At 27.0% G+C, this 20,784-nt stretch overlaps 1 protein-coding gene across 1 annotated transcript in view; it reads right to left on the minus strand.

Moving 5' to 3' along the window:
* Positions 1 to 448: 448 nt before the first annotated feature.
* Positions 449 to 20,784, minus strand: part of LOC136980980 (malectin-B) — a 33,631-nt gene continuing 13,295 nt past the window's right edge. The window contains exons 2-4 of the mRNA XM_067277180.1: positions 18,258 to 18,437; positions 7,103 to 7,160; positions 449 to 1,667 (exon numbers count right to left, since the gene is read on the minus strand). Of these exons, the coding sequence (XP_067133281.1) occupies positions 1,456 to 1,667; positions 7,103 to 7,160; positions 18,258 to 18,437 (450 nt within the window). The 3' untranslated portion in view covers positions 449 to 1,455. The remainder of the gene's footprint in view (positions 1,668 to 7,102; positions 7,161 to 18,257; positions 18,438 to 20,784) is intronic.

Consider the following 20,784-nt stretch of genomic DNA (forward strand, 5'->3'; position numbering starts at 1 on the left):
GAGATGCATATGAAAGGCTTGTGAAACACTGACACTAGGAATGTTACATGCCATCCATAATGCCATATTTGACAATCTAAATCTTTGTATTGTTGATAAAGTGGTTGTTTTGAACAAGTTCTCTAACAAAATTAAGCTCACTTTTTTGTATCAATTTCTGCAATTTTGTGTTTATCCTTTACAGTCAGAGATTATTTATATGTTATACTAAATTGTCTTAAATTGATTCCTTTCAGTTATTTTCCACTGGAGACAAGCAAAAGACCGGGAAATAAGAAACCCTAACCACAATGCTTGAAAGATCTCTTTGACCCTGGATAGATGTTTAAGTGGACATCCTTTATATAAATACATAAATAAAGTATGTTGATTATGGATAATGTTAGAACTGTACTATTTGCACTATCTTACAAAATTAAGATGCAAACAAAAAATGAAGAGGAGGAGGTTAAACATTCAGTATAATTTTATTAAATTTGTCTCTCATTTAGAGGATGGCAATTGAAAAGACATTAATTATATTTCTAATCGCGTAGTTAATAGTTATCAATTCTTGTAGTTGCTGCAATTAATTATAACACAAAAAGCACCAACAAAATGAAGTTGTAATTTATTTAAAACCATTGTATTTCCATTAGAAATAATTTTTATTTGAATTTTTCTATATCTTTTGTTTTGTAACAAATGAATTATAAAATTGTTTAAATAAATTCGAAACTTTACTAAATGTCCAAACAACAGTAAAATATCAAACTTGGCAAAAACATAATATCTTTAAACATTAATTTTAAAATTAAAAAATGATGTGTTCAATATGCAGGACTTTTTTCCTGATAATTTTTAAAAAATCTTTCTTTGAAATTCAAGACTAGAATACATCACCAGTGGCTTATAAAGTGCATTTTTTTAAGGTGTTAATAAATATCTGATATACATTTCAATAGCCGAATTTTGAAATTAAAGAAATAAATAAAATTTCAATGTTACTGAACATCCTAATCTAATAATTTTGCACTAAGCCATTTGTTAAACTTAGAAGGCTCTAAATATCTTTTGAGGGATGACATGCAGGATTATGAACTGATAATTTGCTTTTTTATTTTATTTTGATCATATATTGTCCTTTTCATTTAAAACATTTTCCTCCAATGTTAGAACTATAACCTATTTGGGATATTATAGTTACATACTGTACATTAATATCCATAACTGATACACATTTGATATTATTGCAAAGGATATGGAAGCTCAACAAGTGAATGTATTAATAAAATATTGCAACAATATTTATATATCCATCAGAACAACTTATATCCATTGATATCAATTAACTTTTAAAATAAATAGCCTATAAACTTTTATATTAAAAAAAAAATTAAATTTTTTTCTCTCTTTTTTGAAATTAATACTGGTAAAACATACCATAATTTAGTGATGGGTGATACTAAAACTATATCACAATCGACATAAACAGAAAAGTAAAGGAATAAAGGCACCGACGGCTACAAAAATGGGAAGCATGGTACTGTTGTCATCTGTCTCGTATGGATTGGGACTACGAGGACCTGATGGCCTTCTAACTTGTGATGATTTCTTTTCTGTTTGTAGTTCTTCTTCTTCCTCATCTTTCTCTTCTCCCTGAGAGAGTGGTGGCAACTGTGGTACATCTAAAATAAATAAAATTGATATAATATATATATTTCTTAATTTTGAGCAGACGTTAAAACAATCTACTGATAATTATTTGTCTCAATTTTTAGATACAAAAACACAACTAAGATACATTGACAAACATAGTGATTTTCCGGTACTCCATACGAAAATTAACAACTAATTAACTAACGTTTTCGATCGCCTCCGCGATCTTCGTCAGGTTTTATCGACGGTTTTGAAATAGAATGCAAATAGAATTCTTTCAAAAATTTAAAAGGCTTAAGAAGTTATATTGGATATTGGAGTACCGGTATGAGGATTGTTTTCAAACATAGTGAAATGAAAAGTTATTGTAAAATCTTTTGATATCTTCAAGAGAAATGTTTGTAACTGCTATTTATTACAAAGTTAAAATTTCATAATTATATAATAAACAAAAATTACTTTGTCATGTTACATTATAATATAATAACTATTTTTTTAATTAAAAAAAACCTATTTTATTATTATTGAATTACAGTTGAACTTGTCTATCTCAAATTATGGACTGAAGTATCAATTCCAAATTAAAAGCTCAGCAATTATATTTTGATAGCATAAATTGTAGTTGAGAAACATCTCTTGCAATATAGTAACAGTTGTAATTGGCTATGAGTTTGTTTTGGCTTATTTGTTTATGGCAATATAATACATGGGCAATCTTCCAAGGTTAGATGCTGCCTGGGAGAACTTTATGGGAAACTGGCCCCCATTTAGGTGTTACAAAGACTGAGAAAATCTGAAAAATTCCATGTTGCCAGCCCGTTGGCAAGGAACAAACCCATGACCAATTGTCAGTGTTTGGTGGTTTTATCCACTCAGCCACTGGTAGACTGAGGCTATGAGTTTGGCTTGCATCTTATTGGTTGAAGAAAATCAAGTATCAGAAACTATTAACAAACTAGTTCTGTTAAGGTATGTCAAAAATGTTTTATTTATATTTAATACAGATATATACTGTACTTACTTCTTATTGTATTAATAAAATGCCATACCTCCAATCAAACCTATTACTGTTTACTGTGTAGAAACCTCTATATCCCGAAACCTGTCTACCTGGAATTTTTTTCTCGTTCTCATGAGATTCAAAATAGACAGGTACAACTGTATAGTTTATTACTACAATCATATTATTAACAGTTGCATACTCAGTTATAATTTTTGAGCTTTTTTTTTTTTACTTACTTAATTGTACATATACTGTATATATATATATATATCATGTACTGTACATTATATATATGTTAATATGTATATATCATGCACATTTTTTCTTCTTAAAATTAGCTTTTCAACTTTTGATATTTTTACTTTACTATACATTGTAATTAACATAATTTAAAATTTAATTTGAAAGTTAATCATAATAAAAAGCTGACAGAAAATCAAAATGTTAAATTCAATAAGAATTTATTGCAGTGGTTTTCAATTGGGATGCCACAAAATAGACACGGTGCGGTGCCAAAATCCGAACAAAATTCAATTTCAAATTCTCGCCATTCTGTACCACCGGTAGATGTCATGTTTGGCGTTCAAATAGCTTGACATGTGTACTAAACCATCATAACCGCAAAACAGTCACCATGTTGAAGCCAAGTGCGGAGTATAACCGAAGAGCCACGATTATTTATTGAAAGTGTTCAGGCTGGGCGCTCGGCGACAGAAATCATTCGGTTCTTCGGGTACCTGAGATAGACTGTGTATGATGTCGTCACAAGGTACAATCAGTCGGAGAAGTCCAACAAAGGTTTTACAACACCAGCAAGGAAAACTCACTCAAAGGAGCATGTTGTCAGGACACCTGAAATCATCCAATGGGCTCAGGAGCTGATTTTTAAGGATCCAAGTCAGTCGATCCGAAAATTGTCATTGGTGGTTGGTGTGAGTGAGAAAACTATGCATAGAATCATTGAGGAGGACCTCTGCTACAAGTCTTACACAATCAAAATGAGACAGATGCTTTCTGAAGCCGCCAGGACAAAGCGAGTTGAATGCTGTAACTTGCTTTTGTGCTCCTTAAGAAACAATGCTGCTGGACGACTCAGATTTTTTTCTGACGAGAAAATTTTCACTGTTGATGTGAAAATCAATCGAAGGAATGATCGCTGGCTCGCCCATGACCCAGAAGATGCCCCCATTATTTCAAGAACAAAATTTCCGGCAAATGTTCATGTGCTAGGTGTTGTGTCCAGTGAGGGTGATGTCATGCCACCATATTTCTTTAACAAAGGGAAAAATGTCACAAAAGAAGTCTATTTGCATGCTCTGTCAAATGTAGTGAAGCCATGGATAGAAACTGTGTCATCTGGAGAGCCTTATGTTTTCCAGCAGTATGGTGCGCCCGCCTACCCAAGTCATTTGGTGCAAAATTGGTTGTCGGACAACGTCAACATGTTTTGGTCAAAAGAATTCTGGCCTCCCAACAACCCAGATTTAAATCCTTTGGACTTCTATGTATGGAGTGTAGTCGAAAGGGTCATGAACAAGTCCAGACATACAAACATCGCATCACTGAGAGCTGCTATTGATGCAGCATTTGCTGACACATTAAAGCGTGCATGCACACGCTTCAGACTAAGAATGCAGGCAGTCATTCAAGCAGGAGGAGTCACATTGTTTGTAAGGTCATAAATGTATTCTTTATGACCTTACAAACAATGTGATTAAAAAAACATTTGTAAACCTTTTCGTTTTTACAATAAAAAATATGTAATTTGTCTGGATTCTGGTGCCGCACCCTGTAGTGCTGAGCAGCATCATAGTGTTCTTGATATTTACAATACTTCTTATATATATTACTCAAAGTATATAAAATGAAATAATTGGTTATAAAAACATTGCAAAAGAACTAGGGTCACCTCAAGTAAAAAAATTACCAAGTTAAGGTACCACTATTAGAAAAAGTTGGAAAAAAAAAACACTAATATATTGTCACAGCAAGAAAAGTAAGAAAATGAAGAATTATGTATTTTGCAACAATAAAATTTGTTCCACAAACTTATTAAGGCTTATTATGCAGCATTTATTACTGATATTACATGAGTTTTAAGCATGATGCAATGAAAAACTGAGTTAATTCATAAATGTTTTCCTTAAAAATGTGAGTAAATTAAAATTACTTTAATGAAACACACAACAGAAACATTTTTTGTAAATATAATAATTGTGATACTGTATATAAAAATCTTTATTGTGTGTAATCTGTTCTGGTATTCAAGTGTTAACCTTTGTTTGATTTGTGCATGTTCTATAAATTTGACCTGTTGAAATCCTAAATATTTGTAAAACTCAATAATTCCATGGGCTCAATAATTTCTCCGCTTCTGAGTACAAATTCTCCTGTCTTCAGAACTCCTTTTTCAATGTGTAGTGTTTTGCATTTGTCTAGACCGAACTACATTTGTATATCTTTTGAGTATATGTGTGTGGTTTGTAAGAGATGATAAAGCGGATTCTGTGTGGACGCTTTCAGTTTGATATCGTCCATGAACACGCCTCATGTAGTGTGATAATGTGAACAGTGTTGTTTTATTGTGTCTGATATTGTAACCATATTGTGTGTTTTGTTCAATGTGTTAGATAAAGAGTTAAGTGCAAGGCAGAACAAAAGAGGACTCAAGGAATCTCCTTAAAAAACTTCTTGCTTGAAGTGTATTTGATTTGTTTTTATGAGAGTGTTATGGATGTTAAGATGTAATGTTGTTCTCCAGTGGAGCATGGTAGAACCAAGGAAACTAATGAGTTAGAAATAGATTTTATAGATGCAAAGTGTGTGCAACAGCCAAGTGTGTGAGACACTGTTGAATGCTTTTCCATAATCTATGTATGCCATGTGTATGTTTCTGTGTTGCTTATGAACTTGCCGTAGGACAACAGAATCAATGAGTAGTTGTTCTTTGCAACCTTTGTGCATCACACGGGGAGATCCTGTCTGAAGCAGACCTGAATGCGAGCTATTGACCATGCCCTGGATTGGACCGGACAATCCCCTTAAAAGTGAAGGACAATTTTTCGAGGTCTCTCGACTGAGTTAGAGTGATTTCTACAGCAGCCTTTTTGTTGTTTTATAAGAATGTTATGTTCATCAATATGATTGTATATTTTGTTTGCAATGAAAAAGTTAAGAATCTTGTAAAGCATTGGAAAACATGCAATTGGTCTGTACTGTGCAGGGTCTTTGGTGTTATTGTTTTCATGTAGGTGATGCCCTGCATGAGAAAAATTGGCATGTCTTGGGATTGTTGATGATATGAGTTAAATGTTTAGCTAGTTCTGGTGCAGGGATGTGAATTTTTTGTACCAAAAATTGTGAATGTTGTCCACACTAGGTGTTGTCCAGTTGTGTGCTTTCTGCATTGTGCAACAGATGTCCTGTGTATTTATTTCAACACAATACATACTAGGTGATTCCTGCATGTATTCACTCTCCTCTTTAATTCAGTCTGTTTCAGAGTTGTGCATGACAGCAGTAGACCAAAAAGAAGACCAATAACTTGTGAGTTCTTTTTCAGTTGCCATTGTGTTGGGAATCAGTAGTGAATTTGGTATTATTTCACCTGCAGAAGAGTTTACAGAATATAGAGTTATTGGAAGTCAAGTTTCCAGGACTCTACTGTATAAGTTTTGTCTATCAATTTATTACTATCATTAAGGTATAAAATCAATGTGTGAATTTTAATTTTTAATCATTTCCGTAGAATTGAATATAAATACAGTAGAGCATCGTTTATCCGAAACCCGGTCAACCAAAACGTCAGTTAACCGAAAGCTTTCCAGTCGGAATGTGTCGTGCTGAATCAAACATTTTTGATACTAAATTAACTTCTAAAGTATAATTTTTATTGTTTTTATATTTTTCAATATATATATTTTCTTTGTGCAAAATAAAGAAATAATTTTTAACAATACAATAGCCTCGATTATTATTATAAAAATTTTCGTTAGGCTTAAAATCGACGAAAATTCAACACGAAGCGACACGCAACGGAGAAAAATTTCAACATCGGACAGGTTAATATATTTTTTCGTACATAATCGGTTATCCTAAAAAATCAGTTATCTGAACAACCCCGGTCCCCAATTGATTTGGATAAACGATGCTCTACTGCACTAGATTTTTATCTAAGAATAATCTAATTCAATCTATTATTTTTATTTTAAAAATATATTTGCTTATGAAAATGTTCTTACTTATGAAAGTGTTATCAAAAATGAAAGTATTTTTTAGACTTGTTTGTATATTTTAAATTGCATTTAACTCTTATTCTGATTTGTAAAATATCAAATACTTAATCAGTTTTATGTTCATTAAAATTCAAGAAAACTTTTTCAAACAAATAGTATCTATATTAGCAATAAAAAAAAAAATAGCATTGAATACAGTTTTTGAATGATAGAAACATATTCTTACCATTAACTGTGCCTCTCATCACATAAATTGCATTAATTTTTGGATTATCTCTATATCCCTGGAAGAAGAAAAAAATTAATAAATTTGTCATCTTGAGTAAATTATACATAAAAAAAAAAATAGAAAATTTAGAAAGTAAATAGTAAATATTTTCAAACAAACAAAAACAATACCCAAAAATCAAAATCCTGACAACAGAATTGATGAAACAGAAAAAAAAATCAGACTTTTATATCCAACAAAAATCAATAGTAAAGAATAAATATTTTTAATCGTCTTAAAATTTACAAATTGGAAGTAAAAGGGAAGACCATATTATAGAATATTCAAAACATTTTAATTAAGGAAAAACATATATAAAAGTTAAAAATTACAATTAATAAAACAAACAAAACAGAAATTTTTAGAACTAACTAATAAGACATACCACTTAAGAAATTATACAAGTAAAAGTTTCCCCATTATTAAATAATCCAAATAGAATTGAATTCAAATTGAATGTAGAATGCAATAGAATGAGCATTCTAAATGGAACACACAACTGACCTGAAGCGTTCAAAAACGTTTGTCATTTTTAAGGTGTTACTGAAATAAAACTAAGGTTACTGAGGCGATTTAATAATCCAAATTCTTATAATTTAGACATTAGACAAAAAAGCCATCCATGCCTGCAAATCTTAAACTTCCATATGTTTAGTAAGCCTGGATCTTGAACTGATCTGATGATATTTACCATTTCTCAGTATATAATGTTCTTTGGTTGAAAAGCCATGTTGTAAATGCCTCACTTGTGGTTTATACACTAAAGTTTATATTTTGGGTTTATCAAGAGGAAAATCAATTCAGGCAAAATAAAAAAAAGGATTTGTTCGATATTTTAGCTTCTTTCTTTTTATTTAATTTTGGTATTTTAAATACTATTTATTTATTAATAATATTAGGTATTCAGTTAATACACAAAATATTAGAAAAATTATTTTTACCAAGAATGAAAATAATAATTGCTACACTTCTCAAACATCAGAATTTTATAAAGTCAAAAATTTATGAAAATTAGGATTTTATCTCAAACTACAAGTTTAGATTTACTGTAAAGAAATTTGCTATCTTGGAATAATAATCAGAGATATAAAATAATGAAAATAGAATAAATTTCATTGAATTATGATTATTATTTTTATAAAACTAGGCTTTACACACTTGTTCTTAATACAGACTACTCATAAAAATTTAATGATGATTAACCTCCTCAAATTAATTCCTGTTCACTTTGCTCCCTTCACTCTATGTCCCACATGGTGGGTGGCCAACCCTCCCACCCTCGTTCACTTTTCCCCTCTCAGCCTAACTCCCCTACCCCACTTGCTTTGCTCAAGTCAAGTCTCATTCACTTTGCTTCCTCTGGACCAGCCCACTTCTTCATTTCCCCTCCGCCCCCTTCATTTTGCTCACTTGTTCTAAGATTTTAGCCAAACCAGCAATTCCTAGTGTCACCATTTCTATTTTGCATTTTTGTGATGTTGTCACAATGATTTTAAGCTAAGCATTTAATGTAAATTGTAAACCTAATGTTAGATCTATATTAATATTTATGTTAATATTATTGATATTTTAAAAATGACAAAGCCAATTTACTCTTATTACCATTAACAAATAAAATGAATGTTAATTTAGGTCCAAGTTATTAATAATACAGAACAATATATATTATCATCATAAGATTTGAAAAACATTTGAATAAAAAATTCATTTTATCTAGATGTACGAAAGCTTTTAGTCTTTTTTTAGAGGCCTAAATGTCATAACAAATAACGTATGTATAAACAATATTAAAAATTCATGAAAATAATTTGAATAGCTGACTAAATAGAAATATTCAAGTATTTATTTCAATTAAAAAAAATGAATTATTATTTCATTTTACAGTAGAACCTCTATTATCCGGACTAATTGGGGATGAAGGTAGTCCGGATAAGGAAAAATCCGGATAGTCGAAAATAATAATATTTGACAGTGCATATATTATGAATAATTTTTATTTGTCTAGATTTACATATAGCTTCAATATTAAATTATTTTTTATTAAGAAATTCAATTAACGATTTTTGTTTACCAGTAAAGCTAGCTGTTCTTTTTGAAGCTGCTAAATCGCAAATACTTTTAACACATATAAGTCGTCCTGAGTTACACTCTTCTTAGCTCTCAAACCACTTCATGGCAACATCTAAGCCCCGAAAAGCTTCAGAATGTGTAGGACCAATATCTCTTACTTCGCAAATCTCTTCATCTTCTCAATCTTGTTCATCTGAGGCAGATATTTCTTTAATTATTTCCTCATCATTCAAAATTTGGAATCCAGGATCATTCGCATCACAATTTAACCACTCGGTTACATTTTCTTCGTCACATTCAGCACATATTGAAATTTGTGCTATTGTTTCCGCAATGTCTCCTATACCACTTTCTACTGTTACTGGAATTTACTAATGGTCTTTTCAAAATTTTGTTACATGCATTCCATCATGTACAGTACGTACATAAACAATGTCGCAATTTGCCAAGGGCAAATCAGAAAATTCGTACAATTTTTGTTTATTTTGAACAATCCGGATAATCAAAAATCCGGATAATAGAGGTCTGGATAATTGAGGTTCTACTGTATTATATAATTTTCTTTGACTTCAATCCACTTAAAAATTAATTATAAATATTAATTTTAAATGTAATTTAGATCATCATTATAACAAATTATACATAATTCATTGTAATAAACTCTTTCCGTATTAATAATTTGAATAATTAAAATTAAAAATTGGCAAACTAATTTATAATATATCTGAAATAACTAAATATTACAATCATTAGCCATTATAAGACTTTGGAACAAAACTACAGTCTTTCCTTGACTTACGATGGGGTTATGTTCCGAAAAACACACTGTAAATCAAAAATATTGCAAGTTGAAAATAAAAATAAATAAATAAATAAGCTATATGAAAGGTTTTATAGTATGTAATGTGAGTTTGGGCTATTACAATCAATGATAGCTCAAACTCACAAGCCATTGACATAACTGTCATGCTTACATATTATCTTAAGTTTCTCATTGAGATACAGCAGGGTATTTTGCAGACATAATGAGTACACTGTAAAACACATGATGATATAAGCTGGTGTATATAGTCTCAAGAAAGATCATTAATGCATCAGTATAGCAGCTTGAATTCAAATTCTAACAGTTTTACAGTTTTCCTGTGCTTTTGCTTCACTCGCACCGGCCGTCGTATGTGTGAAATATCACATGTTGAAACATTTTAAGTCAAGAAGTGTCTGCACTTTAAGTAAAAATTTTATTTAATAATAAAAAAAAAAAAAAAAAAAGTCTTATTTAAATTACTGTAATTTCCTACATATAATCTGCAAAAATTGCTGGAACACGTATCCAGTGTAAGCTTTTGAACTGACTAAAACACCGACAATCTGTAGCCTGTATACAAGAAATTTTAATCATTAATTTAAATAAAAAAAATATCTGTATATCGAAAATAATTTTGAAGGCAGTAGCATTATAGTATTCTGAAGAATGTAAATTAATTTTAAAATGTTAAGAAATATTATTATTATTATTTTTTTTATATTTTTGATATTACTAACTTATTTCAGAATAAAATTAGAAAAATAAAAATTCTGTTAATATTAAGTATATATTTGATATATTTCAGTTGTTCCATTTCTAAGACAAAATATAAAAAATGAAATATAGCATCTTATTAAAGGCATTTTTCATTTACTTTACTTTGAGTGAGAACTATAAACTTTGAAAATGTACTTTAAGGATTAAGTATATTTCACTATTTTGCAAATAAATTTATTAATACTGCTATATGCAGTTTGTCGAGAAAGAATTCAAGAAAAATTTTTTCCATTTTCCTAACTCCTCTTTTCAAAATGAAACATTATAAACTGACATATACTTTTCAAGAAAGTGTAAAGTCTATTGAAATTGAATAAAAGACTATGATAGAAATTAAAAAACAACATATGAACTTTACTTATGTAATGAATAAATACATGAAAAGTTGGATATTTGACATTACAAGCTAGAATAATTTATTATCTCCACCTTCCACAGTATCACGTAGTACATAGCAACTTCATCATTATTTGATATTTACAATGAGTGTATCTTAAAAATGCTAACAAATAATCTAAGTAACATTTTATACAATACATGGTAGTTATGTTATTCCAATAACAAACCTATCTAAAATAATTTATCTTGAAGCCTTGCATATCGTAAAAATATTTTTGTAAATTTACATCTCGAAAACAACAGACTGACACTTAATCCTAGAACAATCTCTAGCACATTTATTGTCATTAATGTATATTTTTATGAAATTCACTTGTTGATTTCCTCTGCAAAAGCATACACAACTTGTATTAGATATAAAAAGTAATACAAATTTACTTTTTATATCTAATACTTTCTATTCAAAAAAATATCAGTTTTAAATTATATTCATAGTAAAGACAAGATGAAGAGATACTGCAACTAGAAAGAATTATTAAACGTAAACTCAGATGTACAAAAAGACAATTCAAAGAGTTATAACGAAAGTAAAACTGTATATAGTAAGGATTAATAGTAAATTGGAATCCTTAGGAACAACTGAAACATTCATAGTTATTTCCAGTGAATTGGAAGAATTTGATATAACATCACGCTTTATTCTAAAATTTTTTACATTATTGCAGCTTATACTATTGTATTTCTATGTATTTTTCCTCTAATTTAAAATATTTATAACTTTTTCATTATTTTTAATATAACTGTTATAATATCATTTTATCAAATTAAATTATTGTACTTAAATTTCACTTACATTTCAATGTACAGAATTATGATAAATAACTACAGCTAGATGTATATACCAATAAACCAACAAGAAATAAAAGTAATACTTTCACAAATGATGAAGACATTCAGGTCAAATTTGATAACACACGTTTATTACACCCTATGACGGAGTGTAATACAACCAGCTTGAAATATCTTAAATGAATAGAAACGTTAAAGGATATGGCAATTAATTATAAGATGGATGTTTTATTTCCTGAGAAAGCAGTGGATAGTTATTTCACACAAATTACTTTTACCTGATAATTTTACCTGATTTTACCACAATTTCACTTGATAATGATAATATTAAGTTATAAAAAGTACTTGTATATTATGTGATGTATTTATTGTTTTAGTTAAAATATTTAATGCCAGAAAATTATTTCTCCCATGTTTTATATTTCAGGATATTAGTTTATATATAATACATTAAAATTTCTTTTATTAAAAATTAGTCGAATTTAATAACAGATTACTTCTTAAAACAAATAATACAAAACAGTTAAATGTCATGTGAACGTAATGTGCATCTGTCTGAGTGTTTTTAGATAATTAACACCTGTTGCAACTGTTCTGATAACGGTGTATTTTAATACTGTCGCAACATACATCTAAATAAAATAAAAATATAAATTAGGTCTTTCATTATTATTTTACATTACCTTTAAAAGTATTTTTTAAACAGTTAGAACTGTAATGTTTTATTTCTATAAATTATAATAGAGAAAAATTAGTAAAATTCACAAAGAAATTGCAGAAATCAATTTTATTTAAATATAATCATCATTAAAATGTTTTTTAAATGGATTTATATTATTTAAATAACATATACATAGTGAATAACAGGTTTAAACAAATAATATGATTACATTAAAACAAACGTTTCTGAAAATTCAGTTGGAAAAAAACTATAAAAATATTTTCTGATATATAATTCAACATATATTAGAGATAAAATTAATATTAGACAGAGAATAGGACACAAATTCTTTATTACTGAAATTAAAATTCTAAATTCTATAAAAAATTTTAAATTAAAATTTCTATGATGACTTAAAAATACAACCATGAAGAAGTTTAATAAGTTATACTTTTTCCATCAGGAACTTTATTGTCTTTTCTAATTTTCATGTTTGATTGGAACACTGTAAAACATGTTTCACACCTCCAATAAACCAACCTAACTTACAAAATTATCATTTATTTAACAATGATACAATTTACAGCATTGTATTAAGCATTTTTATCATATGATCCCATTAACTTATAAAGTTACTGGGAGTACTTAAATAGAAAATAAATGTCTAATGTTGATTACTAAAGTTGTAGCATTTTTATTATTTTCCAACAGAAAATAAAAATACATAATAATACTAATAAAGATACACATACTAAAAAGATACATTATACTAAGAAAGAATTTGATTTTCAAGAAAATATTTGATTAATCGATAAAATTTAAATGAATGTATATTTAAATTTTATCAATTAATCGATAGTATAGTTATTGATTATAAATTATCTCCATTGATAAAATTTATAATCAATAACTATACTATTAATAAATTCAAATGTTTTATAATTTTAACAAAATATACTGAATGTTAGATACAAATAATCAGTTCCAGTCAAATAAATTTTTTAGGCAAATTAATACATGTAAAAATATTAATTGTTATTACCATTGTGTCTTACGGATGATGAAAATACTTTCGATTGATAGCTAATTTACCAATTTGGTAATAATTTATTTAATTAAAAAATATATTAATTAGTAATTTATTTTTTAATATTAATCATTGATAAAACTCTTATTTAATAAAACAAAGAAATATTCATATTAAAAAAAAATCAATGACTTTCTCAATTTTTCAATTTAATTTATATCTAAGTGTTATTGTTAATAAATATAATACATATGGATGTCACTAAATTTATCTAAAAACTTTTTAGAACTAATAATTTAATGCAATGATATATTAAAAACAAATTACAATTACTTAAACCATAAATTAGAAATAACATAAATTATCATTAACAAAATTTTCTTATCTGTCTTCTGACAAAATCATTTTTTTACCCCCTAAAAATTAATTTAGATACTAAATCTCTGTAATAAATTTCCAGATTTTCTGTTCAAAACAAATAAATTAATTATACAAAATTTTAATGTAACTTAAATTAATTTTTAATATGTATATGTATGTATGTATGTATGTATGTATGTATGTATATATATATATATATATATATATATATATATATACATATTCCACTTATTTATCAATATGTATGTCTTTTTAATATTTATCCGTGTATAATTTTGAAGTTAGAGTCCTTTTTCTATTAATTTGTTCAGTATACATGTAAAATTATCAAATAAAAAATCAATATAACATTTATAAATATAAAAATAGAACTTATTTATTTATATCTCATATCAAATAGACATTTTTAGATTGCTGGCAGATGTCAAATCTTTCAAATTATGAATATTTAATTTCATTACTTAGCTTATTTGTTACCATTAGTAAAATAATATATTTATAACTGACGTATTATTAATTAAATTTAATTGTTCTTGTTTTCTTTTCAATTTTACTGGTTACAAAATAATTACATATCAGATTTCAGTCATTTTCTATAATTAGTATAATAAAGCAACAACATAATACACTAATTTATGAATATCATAAATAAATATAAAAACATTTTATGGCAAAAAATGACAAATAAAAAAAATAAAATGTTAATTAAAATAAAAAATACCGTATTTTACGGACTATAAGACGCACCTTAATTTTTAAGCAATTAAAAAAAAAAAAAATACTTATAAGACGCTACGGACTATAAGACGCACCTGAATTTTGGAGGCAATTTTTCAAAGAAAAAATGCGTCTTATAGTCCGTAGAATACGGTATATATAATTTTAAGTTTAACAAAATGAAATCATTTCTAAAATTACTCTTAATATATTTAATTGGCATTAATAAATTATGACAGAAAATCAAATTGGTAAATAAATATGATTTATTTATTATAAGAATATATTATAGTCTTTTCTAAACCATAAAATTTCTATGTATTTATTTATAGAATTATATGAATTTATTATTTTTAGTATTATTTTTTCACTCTTTTTAAGAATTCTGAAAAATTATATTAATCAATAGTTTCCTTGTTGTATGTAGTTTTAATTATATGTAATAGATAGCATTAAATATTATTGTAATATTTTAATATGTTAAAAGTTGATGATGATAACTTTCAGTGATCAGAAAATATGATTTTTGTATGTATGGCAGATATTGATAACAATTTTCATTCATAATAATTTAACAATAAACTCTAAATTCAACTTTTCATATTTTAAAAAACAAATTTACTATTTAAATATACAGATAATTTAACATAATAATACTAGGTTATGTAAAATTCATTTTACTTTTTATTTTAGCAATATAGTCCTTTGTTTTAAAATGATTAATGAAATTTAGTATCATAACGGTATGTTTTGTTTATTAATAATATGTAGAAAAAGTTAATTATTATATATTTAAAAATAGTGTTTATTTGTATTTATTATTATGTTATTGGTCTGCAATTTGCAGACTAATAACATAATAATAAATACAAATATACATGTCATCTGTCTGTCCTTCATTAATCTCAAGAACAGAGTTAGATAGATGGAAATCAAGACCAGATATAGAAAGCTTAAGGACCAGAAGCCCTGATTAATTATATGTGAACTTCCGGTTCAGACTGGAAGTTCACATATAGGTAATTGGAGAATTTTTAAATTAAAAAAATGATTAGAAATTGCAACATAGCATTGTGACAATGTCAAAATAAATAATTTTTTATATTTGAAATGAGATTCATTTCTTAATTATATCTTAACCTCTTAACAGTGAGGGACGATTATAATCGTCCAAGGTGATCATATGGCAGTGGTGAGGGACGACTATACTCGCTAAATTCTTTTGGGGGTATCGCCAAAAACTAGCCAAAAACTACCGCGAAAAAGAAATTCACATAAAAAATGAATTATGTAACAATAAAAAAAAACTTTTCTTTACTAGACAGAACTGTTTACAAAATCTTTTTCCGAAACGGTAATGAGAAAAAACGCTTGAAAATATACTTTAAAAATTTCCCACATTTCTTCTCCACAACTAAGTGGGAGCCCCACACCTGACTGTTCCACTGTTGAAAGGTTAATTACAGAATCATCTATTTTACTGATAGACATTAAATATTGCAAAATTTATATAAATATATTTTTATGGTTCCTAGAAAACAGTTGTTAAATAATCTGTTGTAAAGTGAGTTATCATGTTTTCCACATGTTCAGTGCCATAAGCTGACATTATTTTCCCAAGAATGCAATTTTAACTATATAATTTTGCATAGAGAAGGCCAACGAAAAAGTTTGGCATTTAAAATTTTAATTTACTAATTTTAATAAATATGATGGAATCAGTCTTCCAACCTTTTGAAATGGAGAATTAACAAACTAGTTAAACACAACTTGGAAGATGAAAGATTAATTTAAAATATATGCTCTCCACCTTAAATTAGTAGTGTCTTGCCCCTATACACCATACTTTTCCTGTTAGCAGTGGAGTCATGTACGGGTCATCTAACTAACTTCTTTCAGGGGAAAATTTTTGAATTTAAATAATGTGACTTCCAGTTCAAACCAGAAGTTCATATATAGTTAATTGGGGCCTCCTGCCCATAAGCTTTCCATTCCTGGTCTTGACTTTCATCTATCTCTGTTCTAGAGATTTAAAAAAGACCAGACTGACAGATGACAGTGGGAATTTCTAGCTCTATAATTTTTTCTAATTGCAGCCCAATAACTCACTTTAATTCTATTGCTTTCATGCTTATATGTTATATTATTATTAAATTTTTATATGTTTAAGTATCATTTTCTTTGAGGGAAAAACTTTAAACTATCCACTAAAATATTAATTTATCATATACACACAACTATGAATGGTTGCAGACAATGTAGATTAATGATAAATATTCTAAAGCAAAAATCCCATAAAAACAATAAAAAGATAAGTAAAAATATATCATAAAAACTTAGCTTATTGTAATCTAATTTAATTATAGTTATTATTACATTGGTGTCACCACAAAGAACTTGAAAATTAGACTTAAAGAACATCAATATAATGTAAGTTAAACACAGCTTGGAAGGGATGCAATAACATGGTACTCTCCAGGATGGTGCAAACTAAAGGCTCAATGATAAAATGGAAGGCAAACATTATTGTCTGTACACTCCCCTACATTGGCACAGAATGCTGAAAAAATTGAAATATACAAAACCAGATTGAAGGATTAGTGCATTAATAAAAGAGATGCTGACAGCTTAGCAACAGCTTGGAAATAAATTGTACAGAATAAGTTTGTTAGAAGGTAATAATTACCTCATTTCTACTATATCTTTTTTGTATATTTTTGAGTTATTTATTTTACATTTTACTGTTATTCGTTATTTGTATTAATTTTTAGTTTTTTGGCTTTATTTTCAAATATTTAAACATAGTTATTCTTTTTTGTGTTCTATTTTGGAACAATATTTAAGCTTGCTTTTCATGCTATCAGTCTTAATGCATGGTTGCTAATGAACAATCATTATCAGTCTTAATTGATGCTTTAAACATCAAATATTAATCATTTTAATTGTTATTTGTTTGTAGTACAGTAGTTTAAATTACTGGTATTTCTTACTTGATTTATATGCTTGCTGTTCTTAAAGATGATAAACAACAATGGATGAATTACTACAATCAACAATAATAATAATTACAATTAATAAACATTCTATTTATACATTTCATAATTGTTTTTAACATGCACTTTTAATTCCAAATTTCCATTAAATACATTTTTATTTACTTTCATCACTTACATTACCGTTATTGTTATCAGTGTATATGAATCCCAAAGTGATTATAATAAGCAGATTCTGTCGTGTTTTTAATATCAATGTTTATGTAACAGGGCATATCTGACGGCAATTTTTGATCATCATTTTATAAATCAATATAATATTGATAAATTTTGAAGTCAGTTGATTAGTATGCTATTGATTTTTAATAAATCAATAACATATTGATTTAGAAAACAATAGACATTATTTATGAAATTAAACCACTCATCTACATTAATTCAAATGCACTTTATTAATAAACTAATAAATATAATAATTAAACAGAATTATTTACCTTTATAAACTCTACTTTAATTTTTCCATCATGGTTAGATTCTTCTCCATTTACTGAAAGTTTATTTCCTTTTATTTGAAATGGAATGTATTCATCATGGGCCACACCTTTTCCAACCTTGGCAAAAATGTCTAAATCCGACACTATCGTATGGATACCATTTAAGAGAACATCAAACACCTGAAAAAGATCATTTTATGATGACTAATAATTTTAAAATGGCTTTAAATACCGTATTTTACGGACTATAAGACGCACCTTAATTTTGGAGGCAATTTTTCAAAGAAAAAAGTGTGTCTTATAGTCCGTAAAATACAGTAATAATTTTTTAATATGATAACATGAATATAACTGTAAATATTTGTTTTAAATTTAATATTTAATTAATGACTGATTTTAAATATATATATATATTCTTTTAACTTGTAAGTTAAAAACAAAAAAACTCATATTTTAATAAAAATTTGTGAATAACAAACTGAAAAATAGAATTATAAAATTATATAAAAATAAAAATGACAGAGGAAAGGCATATAATGAGGAAATAAGAATTTATGATAGCTTGTTAGATTAATCAGTTAGATAAAAGAGTACTAATTGAAATAAATAAACACTTTTAATTTATTATTTAATTCTAAAAAAAATGTATTATAAAGCAGTTATATTATTTTTAAAATTTTTTTAATGTTTTCAGATTTAACAATAAATTTATATAGAATATGTTATGATGATGATGATATTTTAAGAATTTTTAATAAAATAAATAAAAAACACAGAAAACATACATAATATCACACACACACATATAATATAATATAATATAATATATATATATATATATATAATTTCTCAATGATGATCTAAATTTTATATGTAGAAAATGCACTTTTGAGAAAAAATAGCTAAATATATAAATATATTTCATCAATATTATTGATATGTAAGCTTAAGTCAATATTAAATGAAGTTCAATGAACTAAACATTGTATTTTTCCTCAAATATTATTTCCAATAAAGACATTATACACATGCACCTACTCCCGCACTTGTGCGCGCATACAACACACACACACAAACTGGTGCGATATTTGCATTTAATATTGTTTATTTCTTACAGTCAAATTTAATCAACATTTCAAGCAGTTCTATTACTACAAATAAAAAAATTAATAATAATAATATCATATTTATCACTAAATTACACACAGAAATAATCTTTATGTAATTATTAAATTACATAAAGATTAAATATTACTGTGTAAAATAACTGAAGTAATTTTTTTCTGTTGTATAGTTATCAAGTAATCACTTTTTTTTATTGTGGTTTTCACCTGTAAGTTCAGAACTACGATCTCATGAAGTGAAATGAATCCTTACAAATGATTTTCAGATATATTATTTCATGAGAATAAACAGAGAGGAAAAATATTTTTTTCTTGTCTATTTAGAAGTAAAAAGTCGATTTTATGTTTAAATGTTATTGCTGATAAAATTACATTTTATAAATCAGAAGTTCTATAAAGACTTATTTTTAATCCCTAAAAATTTTTTAAAAATAGATTTAAAACTAGGAACACACTCTTCAAATATATAACAGAATCAATTTTTTTTCATCTTATATAACAACAAATCTCCAGAAAAATTTATAGATTTATGGATAAATAAAGATTTATGATTTATAGGAAACAAAAAACTGCTTGCTTTCTTCAGTCATTGGTAAATTCAGAACTCAATCTATTATTTTTTTTAATTTTTTTTCATAAACATAAAACAAAGATATATTTTTAAAATCCTTTTATATTACAGTTTTTTAAAATCAAAAATTTCAAAGATTTGATTTTGGTCATTCTCATCAAAATCATTTCTTGTACGATACAAAAATTTGAAATTCTTTTTAAAATACAGTGGAACCTCGCTTAACGAGCACAATTCATTCCAGAGGCTTACTCGTAATGTGAAACACTCATTAAGCATAACAATTTTTCCCATAGAAATTAATGTAAAATACGATAATGTGTTACACGCCGAAAAAACGCTCAAATGTTTTATGTATAACGTTTATTTAAAAAAAATTGTAAAATATACACTGTTAAGGAGCATGAATCATCACCATCTTTTCTTGTAGCACAGAATGAACCATCCTGGAAAGAAAATTCAATTTTCAGAAACAAAAAAACATCACAGCTAATTAGTTTGATAAACACTCCAAACGATATGCCAAATTCTTGGGTTATGTAAAGGCTATAATTAAATATTAGAAATTAATTAATTTGACTAGAAGTAGGCAGTTATGTTTCCATCTTGTATTAAATTTAATAATTATAAATAGCTAATTTTTAATTCAGTCATATATTTAATGACCCAAGAATTTGGCATATTGTTTGACGTGTTTATTATATAATGAGCTATAGTAGTTGATGTTTATAAGTAATATGTGTGAACACAAGTTTGGAAAAATATGTGATCACGAGCGACACTAAGATGCTAGCGGAAGGAGTGCGAAACACAGACTGATAGAGCGTGCCGC

This window comes from Centruroides vittatus, unplaced genomic scaffold (genome assembly GCF_030686945.1).
Source record: "Centruroides vittatus isolate TY-2023 unplaced genomic scaffold, ASM3068694v2 contig_738, whole genome shotgun sequence".
NCBI lineage: Eukaryota > Metazoa > Arthropoda > Arachnida > Scorpiones > Buthidae > Centruroides > Centruroides vittatus.